The following is a 21,089-nucleotide window of genomic DNA, read 5'->3' as shown; positions in this document are numbered from 1 at the left end:
CTTCATAATAGAAAAAACAGGAAATCTCACTTTCTATAATATGGGACCTTTAAGAATGTTCTAGGGATGCACAATGATATCGGCACGACATCGGTATCGGCCGATAAAAGCTTAAAATGGTCATCATCGGCAGATATGAATATTTCTGCCGATGAGCCATGCCGATAGGGTGTCTTGTTTACTATGCGCACATGACGACCATGAACGTAGCATGAGCGCCAGCAACTTAAACTTCCAACATGTCGGCTGTGTGGAGGTATTTCGAATGTAAAACAGATAACAAACTTGCTATATGCAGTACTTGTAAAGCACAAGTGATGCGAGGAGGCGTGTTCCACACTACAAATATGATTACGCATCTCAAGAGCCTTCATCCTGAGCAGCACCGAGAAAAGTAAGAAGAAAAAACGCCGGCAAAAACCCATCAGCAGCCTCTACTTCAGTCCTTTGACAAAGCTAGAAAATACAGCAGCGACCACCCAAAGGTAAAAGTTGAATTTTGAATGTATTGCTCTTGATAACCAGCCGTTGAGCGTGGTGGAGCCGCGGTATGCTATGCCCAGGCTATGCCTAGCCGGCGCTACTTTTCTGATGTGCCGTTATCTGATCTCCAGAGTGTTGTCGCCAGTCACATTGAAAAGCTCCTCGCGGCGCTAGTCACATTAGCTTTACCACGGACAGCGGACATTTGGACATAAAGCGTGAGTCCTGTTAGCATGTTGAGCCTCACTGCCCAGTGGACAGACGAAGACTTCACCCTTAAAAAAGCTATCCGACCTACACTCACAGGAATTCTCCGGTTCTCACACAGCAGCTGCAATTGCATCTGCATTTGATAATACGTTTGTGAAATGGAAAATAGAGAACGAAGTGTATGTCGCGTGTTGCCGTGAAGGGCGCGTTTAGGGTAGCGCTCCTCTGATGTAAGGCATTTGGCAGACCTGTTCAAGTAGGAGATGAGTTACATTTTTTATTTGAAAATTTATTTTTATTTATTTTACTCCTAAGGACTGAAGTTTGAAGTCTGAACTTAAAAATAAAATGTGGCACTGGCATATAATTTATTCTCCTCCAAGTTAAATAATTTAACTATTTTTCAGGGGTGAATGTCTGTCTACATTTGTAAAATGATACATTTATGGTAGAATCAAATGTTGTTGGTCTTGTGTATTGCCTTATCTACAACACATGACTGTAATAAGGTAAAGGTAGTACAGGAGAGATACTCGGATTTCTCTTCAGTAGAATTAAAGTGAACAGTCTATCAGGGGAAAAATGTGTATATACACATCGGTATCGGTATCGGCATCGGCCAAAATGAGTTTGAAAATATCGGCATATCGAATATCGGCCAAAATCCAATATCGTGCATCCCTAGAATGTTCATCCATTAATTGAATGTACAAATAAACTAAACTAAATTTAAAGGAGCAGTGTGTAGGATTTAGTGGTATCTAGCAATGAGGTTGCAGATTGCAACCAGCTGAATATCTCTCTCCTTTCCAAGCGTGTAAGAGAACCTACGGTGGCCTTCAGGTAATGTGAATACGCAAAAGAGCCAGTGTATGGTTGGTCTGCTCTGGGCTCCGCTCTGTAGAAAGATGGCGGCGCAACATAGTGGCGTTATTATGAATTTGGCAAGACCCGACCTGCTTAGCAACTTAGTGGTTGGGTAGATGGTTGAGTTTAGGCATGGACTTTGAGTGATTCGGGTTAGGATAGTCCATTGGTCAGGGGACAGGACCTGAACGTGCCAGCATAGGTGCCTTGCCAATCCTAACCCTTAAATGCTGCGCAGGGCGTGTCTTGCCAAGGAAAGCAGTGGGATTCATAACAAAGCAACATGGCGGGGTCTGTAGTAGAAGACCCCCTCCCTATGTAGATATGAAGGACTCATTCTAAGCTAACAAAAGTAACAATGCTTATTTTCAGGTGATTATACACTACTAAAAACACAATTCTTAATTATGAATATTATATTCCATTTCTGCCAATCAATCCCCCTAAATCCTACACACTGGTCCTTTAAAACAGCAGTATGGCTTCATGAGCTGTTTTTATGCGTATAAAGAACAGCACGTGTAATGCATTGCAGCATGAAGAAGACATTCATAGCAGCTAGCAAGGCTTTTTCATCTCCTTATCTGCAGCAGAAAGATAACTGCAACAGGAAATACATCAAAAACTGCGTCAATACAAACCTTTTTTTCTCACTGCAGATAGAGTTACTAGGAGAGAGGAGAGGAGAATGAGTAAAAGAACTGTAATGTCATCATTTAATCAAACCATGTAATAGCTCAGCTTTTTGTAGCTTTATTGGATGTTTGTTGTTGAGATTGACTGTACCTTCGTCGTCTTCAGGAGCAACCAGGTTGGCAACAAAGCTTAAAATCGCACTCATCACGTTTGTCGATTCGTCCACGACATCGTTCACCACCTTCATGGGGTCTGAGCCGATCTTGGTGAGGCCTCCTGGTGGAGCAGGGACATAGATACACTCATTCAGTTACTCAATCTAGTCTGATTGAAGTTGTTTTCCTTGTTCTTTTTGACCAAGCCAAACATATCCAGTTTCAGTAAGAGTTTCTGAACTTTTACCAATACATTTCCTCAATGCAGATATCCCTCTGCATTGAGGAAATGTCAGAAAACATAGAGCGAACGGTTAAACTGTGGTGGGGCTACAGGAGCTGAACTTCTGGATTTCAGGAATTGATCAATTTTCTGTTTGCACCAGGCATCACCCATCGTCCAGTTTAACCACATCAAAAGGCCTTCTACATTATTGCTATGCAAAAAGCATTTCAAAAAATCACATTGATCCTCTTTCATCAACTTTTTACTCATGGGTTCTAATCATGCTTTTAGATTTATGAGAATATTGGTTTCTCTCATCACATTTAAGTTTTAATGTCACTTCTACAGTGGAGATTTTTGCTTCAAGTTAAACAGACTGAGTCTCCCAGTAGTTGAATATGAACTTGTTTCCAAGACAGTTTGATGAAGGAGGACCGGGGTTTCAAGTGCAAACACTTTTGAAACATGGTTCATTTTGAATCGGGACAGTTGAAGAGCATTCTAATGCATTTGTTCAATAATGAACCTAAACTGGGTTGTCCACATATCATAATTTAGCATGTTTCACGATTTACCAAGCCTTGAATGCAACAAGATCTACACAAAAAGCAATCACAGAAAAATATAGAAAAAAATACTTATCGTTCTTTTACTGGTCAGCTGAAGAACTGGCTTATTGATAACCAGATATGTGCATATTAGACTGCTGACTGCCTGCTGAATTTGATTTGTTTTGTCATGTTGCTTGCTGTATGATGATGCAACATGACATCATGACTTTGCGTAAACATACACGCCACTTTCCTAAAGCCAAGTGGCGTGTTATCTGTACGCATTTTGAGCTATCCACGTGTATGTGTACGCTGTATACAGCGGACGGCAGTCTGCAACGTCACAGCGTCAACATACACGGCACTTTCTAAAGCCACGTGGCGTGTAATCGCGAGGCTACGTGTTATCGCGAGGCTACGGTTGGGTTTAGGAAACGTCACACGCAGGTTGGGTTTAGGAAAAGAAGAACAGGGTTGGGTTTAGGAAAAGAACAAACGTGGAAACAAAACGTTGACACGCGGGACACAAAGGTAACGTGACATGCGGGACACGATCCCCGGTCTCCTGGGTGAAGGTCCTGTGTTTGACCTATCCTCCCCCCCGACCAACCTCCCTAAGCGGATTTTCGCCCTTTCATACTACTCGCTACGGCGTCAATTCACACGCAATCGCAAGGTAATGTAAGTCAATTGAGGCCAAACGGCATTGATAAACACGCTAAAAAGCGATTATGCGTCTTGATAACAAGCCAACAATGATATACGAATTGGCGGGTCATACACACGCCACTTCATGAGATCAGTCTGTGTCGTGTTCGTTACTTGTTGTGTTGTTGCATCGTGCCTTTTTGAATGTTGGTCTGTGTGTGTTGCTTTAATGTGTTGAATGTATTGTCATTTTATTGTATTTAATTCTTTTTTTAGGTTACTATTTTCAAACCAGGGCCAGGGACAACAGATGAAAATGAGCCTGCTGATCTAAATCTGGCTCATTTACAGTTGCTTTGCTGATGATTAATGAGCATTGTCCCTATTAAATAAATACATGAAATGAAGTGAAAGAACAACAACAATACCATAGAATAAAATATAGCAGTAAGATGCATTTTAAAGACTTCAGATGAGATCGATTTACTTCATTTTTCCGACAAGACATGTTCATGGACGGCTTTGGTAAGTCAAGCTCACCTGAAGCAAACATTCTAAATGTTTTTGTTTATTTCCTGGTTGGAATCAAAATGTAGATTTTTCACATATTTAAACCTTTTTTTTCTCTTAACACACAATATATGCAACATACAAAAGAGGAGACAAACATGCTAAAGACAAAATACACATCAGAAATATTTCTATTACACAAAATAAACTCCATTCATCACGTTACTGTATAGCTGATTAAAATACTCAGTCAGAATCAGACAGAGATGCAGAAATAAAGCCGCTGGTACTGTACTCTGTGAAGGAGCTTCTAACATTGATAGCTAATATTAGCAGTCAATGTTAGGTAATTAGTAGTTTTTAGAAAAAAAGCTTCTGGTCTGAGGTGTTAGTAGCAGATAAGGTGCCTTGCCTCTACGGCCTGAATCCTTTAAAACCTTCCTGACGAGAGGAGGTGGGCGACCTGGTTGGATGAGAGACAAAGCGGAAATAAGCAAAGAACTTTAGCACAGAGTGGTGAAGCAGAAAGAGGAGAGGGGCAGAGGGAGGGAAATGAAAGTGTTTCTGTGACGGCATGATGACTATTAACCCTTGTGTTGTCCTCGGGTCAAATGTGACCCATTTTAAACTTTATTTATATCAGATATGTAGGTTTTTTTCAACCAAATTGCCCAAAAATGATGCATGGATGTACGTTGTATGGAACCCATACAATGTTCTTCACAGGTAAAATAAATGGTTACTTTCATTGCATATTGGGTGTTTTATTCAATTTATAGCATTTGAAAAAAAATTAAAAAAAAAAAAAAACTGATTTTGGCTATTAGTCAGAATAATTAATAATTTCTTCTTTTTTTACTAAAAAAAATAAGGTATAATGTCATATTCATTAGGTTTATTGACCATGAATTAAAAAAAATAAATAAATAAATAAAATTTCAATTTTGATCCGGAAAGACAACAAGTTCATGGTCAACAGGAAGACAACACAAGGGTTAAGATGAAACATATGAGACTACTGCCTGTGACATTATAACCAAACATGAAATGTAATTAATGTCAGAAAGAACAAAAGAAGTTTTTTTTGGGGGGGGGGGTTTATCATCATTGCAATATAAATGAATAGTTTTGAATAAATAGTTTTATTTCGAACAAGACACAAAGTATTTCAATAAAAAAAAAAAAAATATTCTTAAATAAATACTCTTGTCTGAGAAGCAACATGCTTTTCTGGTCCTATGCCCTTTTTGAAATGTCCATACCCTTCTCAAAGTGTTTTCAATATATTGTTTTAAATAAACAACCATACACCCCTTTAACTGAAAACCTCATTAAAATAAAAAAATAAAAAGTTTGCAGATCAATTAATCGGTCAAGTTACTAATCCATAATTTTCTTAATTAAATAATTTGTTCATGTACCATCCTTAAGCTACTGTCCATCCGGTATATTTATCAAGCACAATTAGCTTCTAAATAGATCAGAACAGAACTGAAACAAGTTCGTACATAATGATACACTACCCGTCAATAATTTCACCATCTCTACTCATGAGTTACAACCTCCGTTCTCTTTACTGTACCTTTCTACAATTGCTTTTTTGTATTTCATTTTCAACTGTGTGACATTTTTACTCAATTTGATTTCGTCCTCCAAACTATTCCAGAGAAACAATATCAACTGGCGCAATAACTGAGAAATGATTTCCTTTCATTTGTTCTAAATTCAACAAGCAATGTGTTCAGTTTAGCAGAATACTGAAAGCAGCAGAACCGAGTACACTTTAATATCTGTTTTTCGCGATATTCTACAATGTTATCGCATATCGCATATTTTCCTCATATCGTGCAGCCCTAATTTTTATTAATATCAATCGATTTGTCCTCATGTTCTATTTTCCTTTGTTTCAAGATGAAATTGTGAATATGAATGCTATCTTATTGCAATATTATAGTCTAGGGGAAACGTATGCACTTCCAGTTTCTTGCATGATTTTTTTATAGATTTACAGTGAGAATCACATGTAATAGTTTAGGAAATGAAGGAGGAATTAAGAAAGATGTTGAAGTTAGGGTTAGAAAATTTAGTTGAGTTTAACACAACCAAAATTAATTTTTGGAAGCATTGTTTGTTTTAATGTTGTGAGGAGAAATGTATCCAATGCTTGCAACTACGTAATGTCACTGCTACAGGGAAACATGGGAAAATTAGTACATTTTATACCAGTTAAATGTGTTGTGCAAATAAAATATTAAGATAAAAAATCATGCTAACACATGGAAAAGGAAAGATACAAAACAACATTTGAATGACATGTGCAGGCAAAATAGTCATTTATCCAATTTCTAGAAACTGAACATTTATTGATAATTTGTTACATTGCTGATCTTATGAACACCTTCTCAGTAGACTACCTTCTTGGCACTATGTTATTCTTCACATCTATCTTTGAAAAATAACCTACCCTCCATGCTGAAACATTGCAAGTCCAATGTTTGACATTATCCACATTAACCCCGTCTTATACTTTAGCATTCATAGCTGAGGTTGATAACAGTGCAAGAAGACTACAAGAAGAGTTGCTGACAGAGTGTACAAGATTTCCACTTAAACCCTTAAAGAGAGAAGAGATAATGTGGGAAATGTGCAAAGGTTATACTAACTCTATACCACAGCTATTTGCTGTATGTGTGTGTATATTACACACAAACACACACACACACACACACATACCCACCCACCCACTTCTGAAACCAAATCTACATCTGCAAGTCCAGTCAAAAGCCCTTTGAACTCAATAATGCATTATATTGCTTCAATAATTTGCACTTGACTGTAGAAAAGTGAGCTACTTAAAATCTCTAACCAAATTATATCTCTACAACAATAAATCACACCATGTGCACAGCATATTGGTAGCCTGGATTAAAAAAAGAAATTGACACAAATGTTGAGCTGTTGAGGCAAATCATCCCCAAAACTGCTTTGAATGCCACTAACTAGAGTCTCATTTTAATTTTCACCCAAGTTCTAACCCTTAAAACCGAGCCAATCTGACAAACATATATGAGCCAGAGTAGGTCCACATTTGGCGCCAGAACAGAGTTAAGTGTGCCAACACTTAGCCACAATCTGCCTGACTTGGCTGGCTGAGTAAAAGCAGGTATGAGAAAATATATTTATAATGTTTGTACATTTGCATACAAATTTTCCACAATACATCTGTTTCTGAGGGCACCATAAAGAGATGCGCAATAAACAGCAAACCTCTGCTTACCTGAAACGGTCTTGTAGTCCATCAGATCAAACATGATGACAAAAACACAAGACCATGTAATGATGAGAGCCAGAACCAAGATCCAGGCTAGTGGGGAGCTGAAGGTAGAGTGGAGGTCATCTGAAAAAGTTTTCTTGTGTCCTCGTGAAGACGCCGACCCGGCGTCTACATGCTTACCGTCGATGACCATGGTGGTGGTCGACGACCGCGCTGAGGAGCAAAGAAACTGTGGTCAGATACAGTGCATAAAATATGGCCTTCCGTTTTCTTATTTCTCTATCCCTAATATTCTACTACTCAACACACTATTTCGTATCAATACATTTTCCACAAATTAACATTGGGAACTGCCCTGTGCAAATACAGGGAAGTGACATTAGGTTATTTACAATGTATCACCTGATGGTTAAATATCAACATTTAAATATTACTCCATTAATGTTATTATCAACATGATTATCGTTATTAATATTAGAAGTAGAGTAGTAGTTGTCAGAGAGCTGTTGTAAATTGACAGATTTAACTAATGCAGCCTAATACAACAGTCCTGCAATAAATACTCCCTTTATGGAAGTTATAATGTTGTCAGCTGCTTATTTATATTAATAACAGTAGACTAAATTTGAACACAATACAATTACAACAGCACCACAAAATAGATCCTCCAAATGACCACAAAGTTAAATCAAACTGACAACCTTCTCATGTTTTCTTTTATGCTTTAGTTTTCCCGACATTATAATTCTATGAACATTAAGAGAGCCTTTGTGATATTGAGCTGTGAAAAATAGTTTGACGTCACAATCAGGGCTCTCTAATGATCACAAGAAAGCAACAAGAAATTGATCTTTACCAACAGACTCAACGGTACAACTGATAAAATAAAATACAATAAATCAGCAGGTAGCAATTAAAAAAAATTATTTAAGAGAGAGAAGGAGCATAGGTCGGCAGGGGATCGATAAGGTCAAACTGGAGAATAAAGCAATAAAACAATTAGAGACACTGCCTTGTTAAATCATTTTTTAATACTTTAATGCCTTTTTCATGGAAGACATGTTGACATGTCATAGTAGGAGAAGCACAGGTGTATTCCAAACTATTAATGATGGCTGCATTCCACTTAGGAGAGACCCTGGTATTAAACCATTACTGATGGCTGCACTCCACTTAGGAGAGACCCTGGTATTAAACCATTACTGATGGCTGCACTCCACTTAGGAGAGACCCTGGTATTAAACCATTACTGATGGCTGCATTCCACTTAGGAGAGACCCTGGTATTAAACCATTACTGATGGCTGCATTCCACTTAGGAGAGGCCCTGGTATTGGGCATGCTGACTCACTGAAATAGCTTACTGGGACACTTGATGGAACTGAGCCATCGTTAAGGTTATCAATTTCAGCTGTGCTTTTCCTACTATGACAAGTCAAAATGTCTGCTGTGAAAAAGGTCCATTGTAGCAGACCAGGATTATCCAATTACGGCCATAATGTTTACCCCAAAGAGAGTAACTTCAAAAAGTAATTGATTTCTTATTAGCTGTTAATAAGGTGTAAATGTTCTTCCAATAAACTGGGGTTAATGTTTTCTGGTCACTGACTTATTTATTCATGTATACTGCCAGATACATATACTGTATTAACCTATGTTTAGCTCTTGCAGAGTGGTGAGGATATTGTTTCTTGTAGCATTTTGTGGTATTTTTTTAAAGAATTCACAATCAGAAGGACTTAATTATCAAACACAAATCAATGGAATAACATGGCTTAGCCTAAAAAAACTAATTATAGAAAATGGTTGTATAAATGGTGAAACAGACAGTGAGCGCTATGCTAACGTATAGCAAAACAGATGCCTCCTGTACTTAGGGCTACATATTTATTAGACACAGACAGGGCATGAAATTAACACCCGCCCACCCGCCAAATGCGGGTGAATTTTGCAATTGGCGGGTAACACTGTCAATCTACCTGCACTTTGGCGGGTAGCCAATGAGAATTGAGTGATTCAGATGAATAACTATCGGTAAGCAGGGTACGCGGTTGCTTACGGGCCTGGTCCAATCAGGGGCCCGCATCACTGGAAGACATTGATTGACAGCCGGGGCTCCATATCGCGCAGCAACTGACCAAGCGGCAGGGAGAACCATGGGAGAACGGGTCAAATTATTTTCCTTGTTTATGTTATGAAGACGAGACGTGTGAGACTCGAACATCTCACATTACCAACAAAACGTACAGCGAATTGACCGTGCAACACATTTCAGACCGTCCTGCCAACATGTAGACATTGTAACATCAATGTACGCTGGAACCATTTTTTACTCTTAAGTCTCTGAACGTTGCTGCTGTTTCATCTTGTCAGCTGTCTGCAGCGGGCGGGCCTGTTGCTCCGTTTCCCCCGCGACTAGCGCACACACACTCACACACAATCACACACACACACACACACACACACACACACACACACACACACACACACACACACACAATCACACACGGTGGATGCAGGAAAAAACGCAGATGAGACCTACAGGATGACCTAAATTGTGGACAGCTACTTAATTGTAAGTGCAATGATAAGTTAAAGTCCAATATGAAACCGTATGAATGTGAGTCCCAGCCCAGGATAGGAAATTAACTTACAATGTAAAGATCAACAAGCCACTGACACATATGTTCGTATTTGATTCATTCAATAAATTATTATTTTGTGTCTTAAATCCACCAGCCATTTTCATATTATACCAACATCATCATCCTGAGCCTTTTTGGTAAGGTTCCTAGAAAATCTCAGCCCAGAGTAATTAATTAATAGTACTAATTATTATTCTCCCCAAAACAAGTTTCCTTTTGATTTATTTTTTTTATTTTTAAGAACTATACAAAAAAAGTTGCAACTTCTTTGCAACAACTCATGTGTTATGGTCCACATTCCCCAGTGGTTTTTTGTTGTTGTGGTGCGCGTAGGCTACTCCTGATTTTGTCAGTCCTCTTATCTCTTATATGCAGTGGTGTAACGAGCCAACACGGACCCCTATGCAGTATTATCAAGGCTGGACCCCCTACTACAGCACGTGTGCAATGTCCATGAGTAGGCTACCATGAATAGGACAGGACAGGATCATCGTGTCACAGCAAGTCCTGTTTTTCACCTTTTATGAGGCAAAAAAAAAGTGGCTGGTAAAAAGTCACTTTGGCAGGTGGATTTAAAAATCCACCTCCCAAAGTGGCTGGTGGTCAAAAAAGTTAACTTCATGCCCTGGACACAGACCAACATTAACATTACTTTGGCGTCATGTTGCTGGCTACTTGAGAATTGTAAGTCCAATATATATGTCATTTTAGCTCTATATTTGTCTCCACCAACTCCTGAGCAAAATGTCTGGCTCTTTAGCTTAGCTGCTAACGTTACATGCTCCATTTTCTTCTCAATCTAGCTTAGTTGCTAACTGTATTTGTCTCCCGTTTGGTACTGGGCAGGTAGGGTACTGTGAGTTTATTAGAGCCGTTTTTGCTGTAAATGGCTGCCTACATTACTTACAATTACGTTTCCTGTGTTCTTTCAGTTATATTACAGTTTAGTTTTTACTAGTGGCTCTAACATGAAATTAGCCAAACCCCTAGGAACAAGTGGGGTCATCAAATATACACATACTGTCCGTCATATGTCGTTCAATCTAGCTAAATTCTATAAAGAAAATGTAATTGTTTATGGACATCAAGCTAGGCTATATGCTAGCGCCATATGCTACGTGCTTAATTTATGTTACTCACCCTCGTAGTTGTGGACCTAACTTGATATGTCCCACTTCAAAGCTTTCTCCCCTTTCATGATGGGTGAAGGTGAGCAGTGACTATTTGAGTGTGAGAGCAAGGTTTTGAGGGAAATTATTACAAAATCTGAACGTAATATCAGTGAGAAATGCTCTCAAATTGAAAGAATGCGCTCTTGAATAAAGATAGGAATATAACTCCATACAGGGTAACACATTTTAAAGGGAGAAAGTGTCTACCTGAAAATTTGTGGAAAGTGGGTCAAGTACCATTTATGGTCTGGTCAAATGTTTCAGTGCAATCTGTTTTGTTTTCACTTACTTTACAATGAGATATAAGGTTCACATTAATACAATTTAGTAAGACACAACAAGTTTTGTGCCTGTAAACACTGATGCAAGATAATGGTTTGGTTTGTCAGGTAACATCAGGAACACTGTAGTTGCTAAAATCACTGTGGGTGTGTTAGGGAAGCTCAGGCCACCTGTTGACTCTCTTCAGCTCACTGTTGGCAGCTACAGTAGGTTTGCTCCATTACTGCTGACTCAAACAGCTTGGCAGCACTCTAAACATGCACATACATACACACACACACACACACACACACACACCCCCACACACACACTCTCTCTCTCTCTCTCTCTCTCTCTCTCTCTCTCTCTCTCTGCCTAACCCCATTACTCTTACTCCAACAGGTCAGTTCAAAATATGAGTGACGGCATTACAAAACCTGCCGGTGACTACTGTGGGATGATTGTCATGGCAGTGGATGGCTGGTTTGAGTAAGTAAATGTGTTTTTTTTCAAGGATATATAGTTAGAAAGAGTACAAAACACCCTTCTCAGAGACAAATCATTGAAGAAAAAAAATCCCTGAATGGCCTCTCTGCTGTATGAATTTTTGTTCTTTTAACCACTTGCACTATGGCTTTAGCATGCTGATGTCCGCCTTTCCGCCTGTCCTGAACAAGATATTTTGACAACTACCGACCACACTGCAATGAAGTTTATTAAAAAATATTCCATCACCAAGACCTTTCCCACCTGACCAACACTGAGGTTTGCTTGAAACAAAAACAACAACAAATATTGCTGGATATTCGTATACTTTGTGTAACCTAATACATAAGACATCAGCAGTTCTCATAACAGCATAAAGCAATGCACAGACATATTTGGAAGGGAGAAAAAGCTATTGAATAACATTCACTGTTGTTAGTTTTTTATGTGATCATAATTAAAGCTTTAGCGCGTAACTTTTTGATATTAATGAGCGTCCGTTTCATTCAAGCTATTGCCAAATGAGTTGATACAAAGCTAATTAAGACTATCAGCTCCACACAACTCTCTCTGGATTTCTCAGTATGACTATGTTCAGAAGATTGTGGCGTCTGGTGACTTGTATCATATGGACGCGCCAACAGTTTTGTTGTCATTGATTAGAATTCCTCATGTGGGCAGCAGAAACTACACGCTATAGCTTTAAAGTTAATGAGTTACTTAAACATAACTTTATAACGAAGTCAAAAGTGGATACAGACGTGAGGAATCAGCAGAGAGAATGGCAAGTCTTTCCTGACACTAAGCTGACGCTATGTCCGACGTTGCATTTGCAGCAAGCGTTACGTGACTAAGTCAAATATCCAAATGTTAGTTTTAGGCTAACCATATGTCTGTAAGTTAAAGACACGTAACATCGGGCATATTAGGTTAGTGTGATGATGCTGTGGGATCCCAAAGTCTCCCCATTCTCTCTGCTGATTCCTCATGTCTGTATTGACTTTTGTCTTCCTAGCTGTCGGCAGCTGGGGGGCGGGACTTAAATGTGCTCTGTCTCTATGAAGAGGTTGTGAAGTTCCACAAACTACTGAATACTTACAGATTACAGTCCCATTACTTCTAAACATGTAGCCTACTCATTAACAACTAGACTACAACTCAAATGTAGTTCAAACAACAGACCCCAGTCTGATTGGAGGCTTCCAAGTTCAACTACAGTATTCACTGAGGTCTTGCTGTGGTTATACACCCTGTTACACTGGGAACTACCCAGTACAACCATGCACAGTCTACGGTTGTCTAGCTGTCTTTACTGGAGTAAACAGAGGGTAATCGTTCACACAGGACAGATTAGTAGTAGTTGAGTAGAGAGAGTTTTGCTTCCTCTTCCAGGCTTTTATGGATAGGTTTGACCACGTAATGTTGCAACCCAGTCATCCTTTGTATCCACTTCTCCTAACCTGCTGCTGTATCATTTTATGAAACCTGCCATCAGACCAAAACCACACATTTTGCCTAAGAATGCTACCTGGTCCATCCAAGACTTTGGTCATCACAACATATCTTGATCAGATTTCCATAAAATTCGTTATGAGTAGAATATGCAGTCCTTAATATTGCAGAGGCCCGCGTGACCTTTTATGTACTGTCAGGTCAAATGATTGCTCTGTGGCCATCTTGTGAAATATTGGGTTGTGGTTTTTATGTTCCTGCTTTTGTAATGTTGGGCTGCACTAAGGCAAAAATCCACTCACCGATTTCTCTTCTAATGATACAGCAGTAAACCACTGACTGACTTTTCCTCAGGTCCCAACATCAGGCCAAAAAAATCCACCCATACACAAGAACTATCAAACTCTAAATGTCTGATTGTTTACTCTTCATTTTGGTTTTGGATGATCTCTGGTGAGCACTTTTTGGACATAATCAGTGGGAATCAAAACATGAATAACTTGTAAACCCTTTTTTGGCTCTGTTGACCACCTCTAAATGGTTTGACCAGCCATCCGTGTACGATTCCTCCTTTTATGGCTGACCTGTCTCCACACTGTGGATGACATTTGTGTTGTTGCTCTCACTGGGTATCCATGACAGCTCCGCTCGGAGCAGTCATTAGGAGCTAGTGGTTGCCTGTTCAGTCAGATTACAGGGACGTGTTGTCATAATATTTCCTTAATGAGTGCACAGAGCTGAACTAAGCACGGCAGAGACCTTTACGATCCGGCTGGTTGAGCACGGTAGTGCTATTAATCAGATTAGGAGCTGGATTCAAACCACTGTTTCCATGTCTCCAGCTAGCATAGGTGCTGTGCATCTGCTGTAATGGCAGTGTTGACACTGCAAACTGTTCATTTAAAGTTTAGGGTGAAATAATGACTATGAGCCTGGTCTGGATGGCAGGAAGCGGAGACACCTTTATACAGAAAAAAGTCACAAATGCCACAGATTATTATTTGTCATCTATATTTGGAAAACAACCATTTTCCATTTCCATTTTGCAGTCACTAATTTATATTTGATCTGCTTACTGCCTCAAAGACATCAACTCACTTTCCCAAGTGTGGACCATTTTCATAGCAAAAGGATTGTAAACACTCATGACTGACATGTCATAACTCCCATGATTTACACACTTGCTGCCAAAAACTAAATAAGAAACTATGTATTCAAATGCCTTTTTTACGTGAATAGTCTTTTAAAGGCCCTGGACACCCACACAGGTGTTTTCAGTTATTCTAGGTGATTAGACCTCTGCCCAGGATAAAGGTGGGCATAGATGGGAATTTATTACTTCACAAATTGTATCTACCAATAAGAATGATAAAGATGTCATGTGTCCTGCCCTGACAGGTGCAACAGAGCTAACTGGAGGCTCAGGAAGATGTCAATCAATCAGTTTATACACACCAACAGAGTCCTGGGAAGAGGTCTAATCAGCCGGAATAACTGAAAACAAGAAGCGCCATAGTAACAGCAATATAATATTTCCACAGCAAACTCAGGCTATGAAACAAAACATGTTAATAATGTTCAAAAAGCCAAGTGCCATTCTCCAGTATACTCTTAACGTCTGTTATCATGAGATAACAAATCAATTATCTTGAGATCTCAAAATTTCTGATTATGTTATCTTGACTTAATTAATTGGACTTTATTACATCAAATCAGTTCTCATATTTATATTTTTCCAGCGTCCTGGCCGTCAGAGGGAGGATTTTAATAAAAATTAAAGAGGATAAACTACGTAAGCCTCTTACCATCATTTGTTTTTCTTGTTATAAGGAGATTAAAAGGTAATCATATGACAACAATTGGAAATCCTGAGACGATGAGACAATTACACGTTATATGAGAAAACTTTCCTAAGAAATAAACAAACACCATGAAAGCATAACTTGTGAGTGTGGAAGTTCATTCTTAGCTCATTCTCTCCCCTCACTAACTTTTTTCCCGGAGCTTTCAACCAAATGTCACAGTCTTCATCAGCGGCTGGAGTTTGTTAAGTTGTCATGTTGTTCTCAGTTGTCATTGTCTTACACAATGTGTTTGAAAACCTAGCAAGTGGATTTTGTAAAAACATCATGTTTGATGAGAAAACACAGTAATGACATGTAAATTGTGATCACAGGAAAACTTTTTCTTTGCTCAAGGATAATCTCTCGTTATCTTGATTAAAGCTGCAGTAGCTGGAAAGCAGAAATGTGCCAGGATTTGAATTAGAGTGAGACCTCTTCCTGCTCTCCATCGCAGAACACCTTATAGAAATGTTTTCTCTCTCTGAAATGATCTGTGATTGGTCAAAGTCTCCCGTCAGAGGCTGGATTTTCTAAAGCGTGAAAGCAAAGCCAAGAGATGCAGAAGTCTACTTTTCTTTCAGATCACTTGAATTACAATATGCTAAAAGATTGTAATGGAACTTCAGCCCATCGACACCAAAAACAAATTGCCTACCACAGCTTTAAAGGCCCTGACACACCAACCCGATAACAGGCCGTCGGACAGTATGGCGAGGTCAGTGACTAGAGTCTGTTCCGTGTGTTCCATGCCAAATGGCGTGGCCATAGCGGGATTCATAATTTTGCAATTGGTGAGCCTGACTAGCGCCTCTCAAAATCTGACGAAAATCTTTTCAACTGAACTTTGTCAATCTGAAATGAAGACAGATTCAGCTACACTGTAAAATATTACAGACCTATTTAGTTATGTCCACTTAGTTCTTATTTTTAACAGAACGAGCTTATACAAGTTGTCGATTTTGAACTCAACTTTATGAGTTTTTGAAAGTTAAACTTGCATTTATTCGTTGGGTTGAGCGTGAAAGCAAAGCCAAGAGATGCAGAAGTCTACTTTTCTTTCAGATCACTTGAATTACAATATGCTAAAAGATTGTAATGGAACTTCAGAAATGTGCCAGGATTTGAATTAGAGTGAGACCTCTTCCTGCTCTCCATCGCAGAACACCTTATAGAAATGTTTTCTCTCTCTGAAATGATCTGTGATTGGTCAAAGTCTCCCGTCAGAGGCTGGATTTTCTAAAGCGTGAAAGCAAAGCCAAGAGATGCAGAAGTCTACTTTTCTTTCAGATCACTTGAATTACAATATGCTAAAAGATTGTAATGGAACTTCAGCCCATCGACACCAAAAACAAATTGCCTACCACAGCTTTAAAGGCCCTGACACACCAACCCGATAACAGGCCGTCGGACAGTATGGCGAGGTCAGTGACTAGAGTCTGTTCCGTGTGTTCCATGCCAAATGGCGTGGCCATAGCGGGATTCATAATTTTGCAATTGGTGAGCCTGACTAGCGCCTCTCAAAATCTGACGAAAATCTTTTCAACTGAACTTTGTCAATCTGAAATGAAGACAGATTCAGCTACACTGTAAAATATTACAGACCTATTTAGTTATGTCCACTTAGTTCTTATTTTTAACAGAACGAGCTTATACAAGTTGTCGATTTTGAACTCAACTTTATGAGTTTTTGAAAGTTAAACTTGCATTTATTCGTTGGGTTGACTATTTAAAAAACTGTATGTGTTGATTCAACTTAGGTATGTAAGTTAAGTTATCAACCAATTGCAGTCAGGACTGCAACTGGTAGGCCAATTCCCATGATGCAAGGCGGTAAATAGAGTTTTGTTAAAATTTGCTGAAAAGTTTGCAGTTTGTTCGAAATACAAATGTAACTTTATGAATTCTGTTTATTAAACGTGTGTTTAGAATGTAGTGTTTTGTTGCCTGGTAATTGTCATTGTTGTGCTGGTTTACATTTGTAACCATGAGTTAAGTGACTGTTACGTTTGGTAAGAAGAGCAGGAGTATTACGGTGTTAGACATTGAGCAGTAATAGGCTACCTTCAGCCATTAATCTGCGGCGTGTCACTTCACTAGTGGCCATTTTATGTCAAGTGACACAAGATCAGCAGAGAGGCCGCTATTTTTCACGGGTCCCTGGGGTGGCCCCACCCAAGCACCCACGGTATCTCTGCTATAAATGTGGTTATGTTGTTTTAACTTGAAAGTGTGAGTTGAAATAAAGCAGAAAGGTATGTCTGTTATACTAGGCAAGGAAGGTTTCTGGCATTATTAAAGAAAATAAATGATTTGTTTTAACTTAAAGTATGAAGTTAAAGCAAGTAATACAAAGTTAAATCAACTAAAAGAACAACTTTAACAAAACTAGAATACTGTAGTTACATCAACCTCATTAACTTTAATTTCTAAGTTGAAACAAAGGCAGTCTTCAAGTTGAGTGAACTTCGATTTTCAAGGCAGCAAGGGAACTTGCATTTCCAAGTTAAACTAACATGAAATTTATTACAGTGTACTGCACGGCCTATTTCTCGCCTAAAATGTTTTCAGAAACACATTTCGGTGAACTGTCTTCGTAAAATATGAGATCGTATTCCGAACGAGCGACCATTATGCTCGGTTGTAAAATCCAGGAGCAGCCAGACCCACTTGACGTGTTTGTCCAATCAGCTGCCGGTTTTCATTTTTTGGGCGACAATACAGATTAGCGTCGCCTGCTGTTATGGAGACTTATTACGTCTCGCGCACATGCAGAACGTACGCTCAAGTCAGCGTCGCTTCGGTGTGTTCCGAGGCACTTTTTTGACGAACTCGGGGAGGCAGTCAGTCCGACTGCCGTTTCTGCCGAAGGTCGGCCGTCGGGTTGGTGTGTCAAAGCCTTATGGAGGCCTGCACACACACAGGTGTTTTTAGTCTTACTGGTTGATGAGCTCTCGTGTCAAGTCGAAGGTGGGCAGAGCTATGGTCACATCACCAAACTCCATTTACTTTTGAGAATATAGGGTTTTTCCAACTGTGACATGTCTTCCGTTAAAAAAAGACATCACACAGGTGATGGGGCTGCCAATCAAGTACAGTCTGCACATGCCCACTCTGTGACAAGACATTTAATCAACCAAAATAAGTGACAACTCCTTCACCTCCTGCATTATTAAACCACAACAAATGTAAAAAAAAATTATATATTTGTATAACTACAGTAGTTTTGATGTACATGTAACAAAAAGCAGTGTTGATGCTGATTGATCGTATACGACAGTATACAGTGTCACAGGGGGTCTTAAAGCTGCATTACAAATAGCCGATACATGATAGCGCCATATTTTTAGATACTTCCAATCATGAAATTCTTCCACACACTAAACAGCACAACATCAGAGTGCAAAAACAAAACATACAGAGCCCTGCAAGAGCTCCATATCTCCATTATGAAAAGCTCCCTTTATGTGATAAAGTGTTGGAATGGAATCCTTAATGTGATAATACTTTACCTTCAACTGTTTCAGTCATAGTTTCAAAGTAAAATTCCAACAGTAAATCCTTTGTGCAGATTAAGTTGCCATGAAAACAAATACTCTTGGTAGATCCTCAACTCCTCTGCGCGATTTAATCCCAGTGTTTAATTCCAACCTAGCAACGTCTCGTGTATGGCTGGTGCTGAGGATATGTGGAAAATCCGGACCCCCCCCCCCCTCTGGAAACTCTACACCTCTTTTTCCATTCTCAGTACTTTAATGTGCATTTTCCTTTCTTGTTCCAGAAGTCGAAAAAAAAAGTTTCATGGGTCCAATTGCGGGCTGGTCCAAAGAGAGTTGACTTCCGTCCCAGTGGATGAGGCAGGGGAGACAGACAGAGACCAAGTTAAGGTGGTCACTGGTTTGGAGCAATGGTTGTAGATAGAGCAGGCTGCCCCCTCCCTCTACCGGCTCTGACAGAATTAGATCAACGGCGGGGACTGACGGACGATGGAAGGGAAAGAGGGAATAGATATTCAAGGTAACTGTATCCCACCAGTCAGTGTTGCTGCTGGAGTAACGTGATTACAGTATATGGACAGTGGTTTCATGCTGCTAAAAAAACCTATTAGATCTAAATATATCAATCAATCATGCGTATTAGTTTTTGTTAGTCAAACTAAAGTCTGATTCTTAATATACTGTTACACACATGTTTCTGAGCCTCAGGCCCCGAGTTATTCTTAGAGCGGCTCGCTGCCGCTGGTATTCTGCTTTGCCTTTTTAGGCCAGAGGCGTGACCTTAACACCCCACCACCCCCCATGTTAACTAATCCCCCTCCTCCAGACCTCCACTGCTCAGTGCAGAGCTGTCATCAAGGGGAGAGAGAGAGGCTAGATCAGAATGGCTTAAGTGTTTAAGTTTTAAGTTGAGTCAAATTTGCAGTGTTGTTATGGCACTGCAAGTAAAGGACCAGTAAAGGTACAACGTAAACACAAAGTTGAAGCCTCTGTATGCTTCAAACTAACTAGATCGTACGACAGACATGTTATCCAACATCTAAAGGTGAAAGTGTTTATACCTGTTCCAAATGGCCACACTTGAAGGTGGGGCAAAAAGCCTGCCATCCTAGTCTTGGTCCTGATGGACCGCAGCCTCCTGCCAGAGGGGAGGGGTTCAGCAAGTTTGGACTATAAACCGAAACTGGTTTCTGACAAATAGGCAATGCAGTTGCTGACTCCTGCTTTGTTTAAAACTGTCTCTACAGAACCTAGTTTTAATATTTGCTTACGAAGCGAGACTGGTTCAGGGAGTTGAGGTGGCAGATAGTCTATATCCACGACGTTCCACTTCCAGAATTGCTCCAATGCTGCAGGAAATTCCGCTGGATGCATGTATTTTCCTATTCTTTCCTCTTTCTTTGTGTTAGAATTTTGAATTCGGTGGATTTATGAGGACTATGGTTGATACTCTGCAGAGTAAATCCAGACAGCTAGCTAGACTATCTCTCCAATCTGAGTTTTCTCAGATTCACGACTAATTTGCAGCGGCTCTGTGCGCAGTTTAGCGCTGCCCGTGATGATTCTGATTGGTTTAAAGAAATGCCATTAAAACCAGAACACGTTTTCCTCCCATCCCCAAATGCTATGTGGAGTAGCCAGACCCTCCTTCAGCGCGCTTTGGAGGAGGGTCTGGCAAAGCGAGACTAGGTGGCAGGTGACATTATCCAAAATGTTTGCTTATTAATCTGGGCTGATTACATTTTCAAGTGGATGTTTCCAGACCTAAATCTGGCAGCAAATACTGAACTGAGAAGGTGTAATCTTGTAAACAATTGTATTATATTGTTTGAAGGGCATCTTTACAAGGCTGTGCAAAACGTGTAGCTCATCTGGACACACTGCAGAGACCAAATGTATTGTTGCCTCTTAGAACATATCAATAATTCAACACTAAGCCATTAAACTTTTGTGTATTGTAAATGGACTGTATTTATATAGCACTTTCCTAGTCTTAACAGGAACAATTCACCATTCGCACACTGTGGTCGAGGCTGCCACGGAAATAAGAATACATCACATTTGTTTGTCAGCAATGAGACAAGGTACACAAGTCAGTTATGATCACTTTGATTCATTCTTTATGATGGAAAAACTTTGATATTTTAATGAGAAAAGCAAAGCAGCAGCAATCATA

The 21,089-nt window shown here is 39.6% G+C and overlaps 1 protein-coding gene across 1 annotated transcript in view; it reads right to left on the bottom strand.

Moving 5' to 3' along the window:
• The window catches only part of LOC120546480 (trichohyalin-like), a 55,392-nt gene extending 35,839 nt beyond the window's left edge, over positions 1–19,553 (bottom strand). Inside the window, exons 1-5 of the mRNA XM_039781412.1 lie at positions 18,929–19,553; positions 7,564–7,773; positions 4,699–4,749; positions 2,347–2,472; positions 2,202–2,228 (exon numbers count right to left, since the gene is read on the bottom strand). Of these exons, the coding sequence (XP_039637346.1) occupies positions 2,202–2,228; positions 2,347–2,472; positions 4,699–4,749; positions 7,564–7,773; positions 18,929–18,947 (433 nt within the window). The 5' untranslated portion in view covers positions 18,948–19,553. The remainder of the gene's footprint in view (positions 1–2,201; positions 2,229–2,346; positions 2,473–4,698; positions 4,750–7,563; positions 7,774–18,928) is intronic.
• Positions 19,554–21,089: the final 1,536 nt, after the last annotated feature.

This window comes from Perca fluviatilis, chromosome 18, assembly GCF_010015445.1.
Source record: "Perca fluviatilis chromosome 18, GENO_Pfluv_1.0, whole genome shotgun sequence".
Lineage (NCBI taxonomy): Eukaryota > Metazoa > Chordata > Actinopteri > Perciformes > Percidae > Perca > Perca fluviatilis.
The sequence above is the reverse complement of the archived record's forward strand: the minus strand, read 5'-3'. Positions and strand labels throughout refer to the sequence as shown.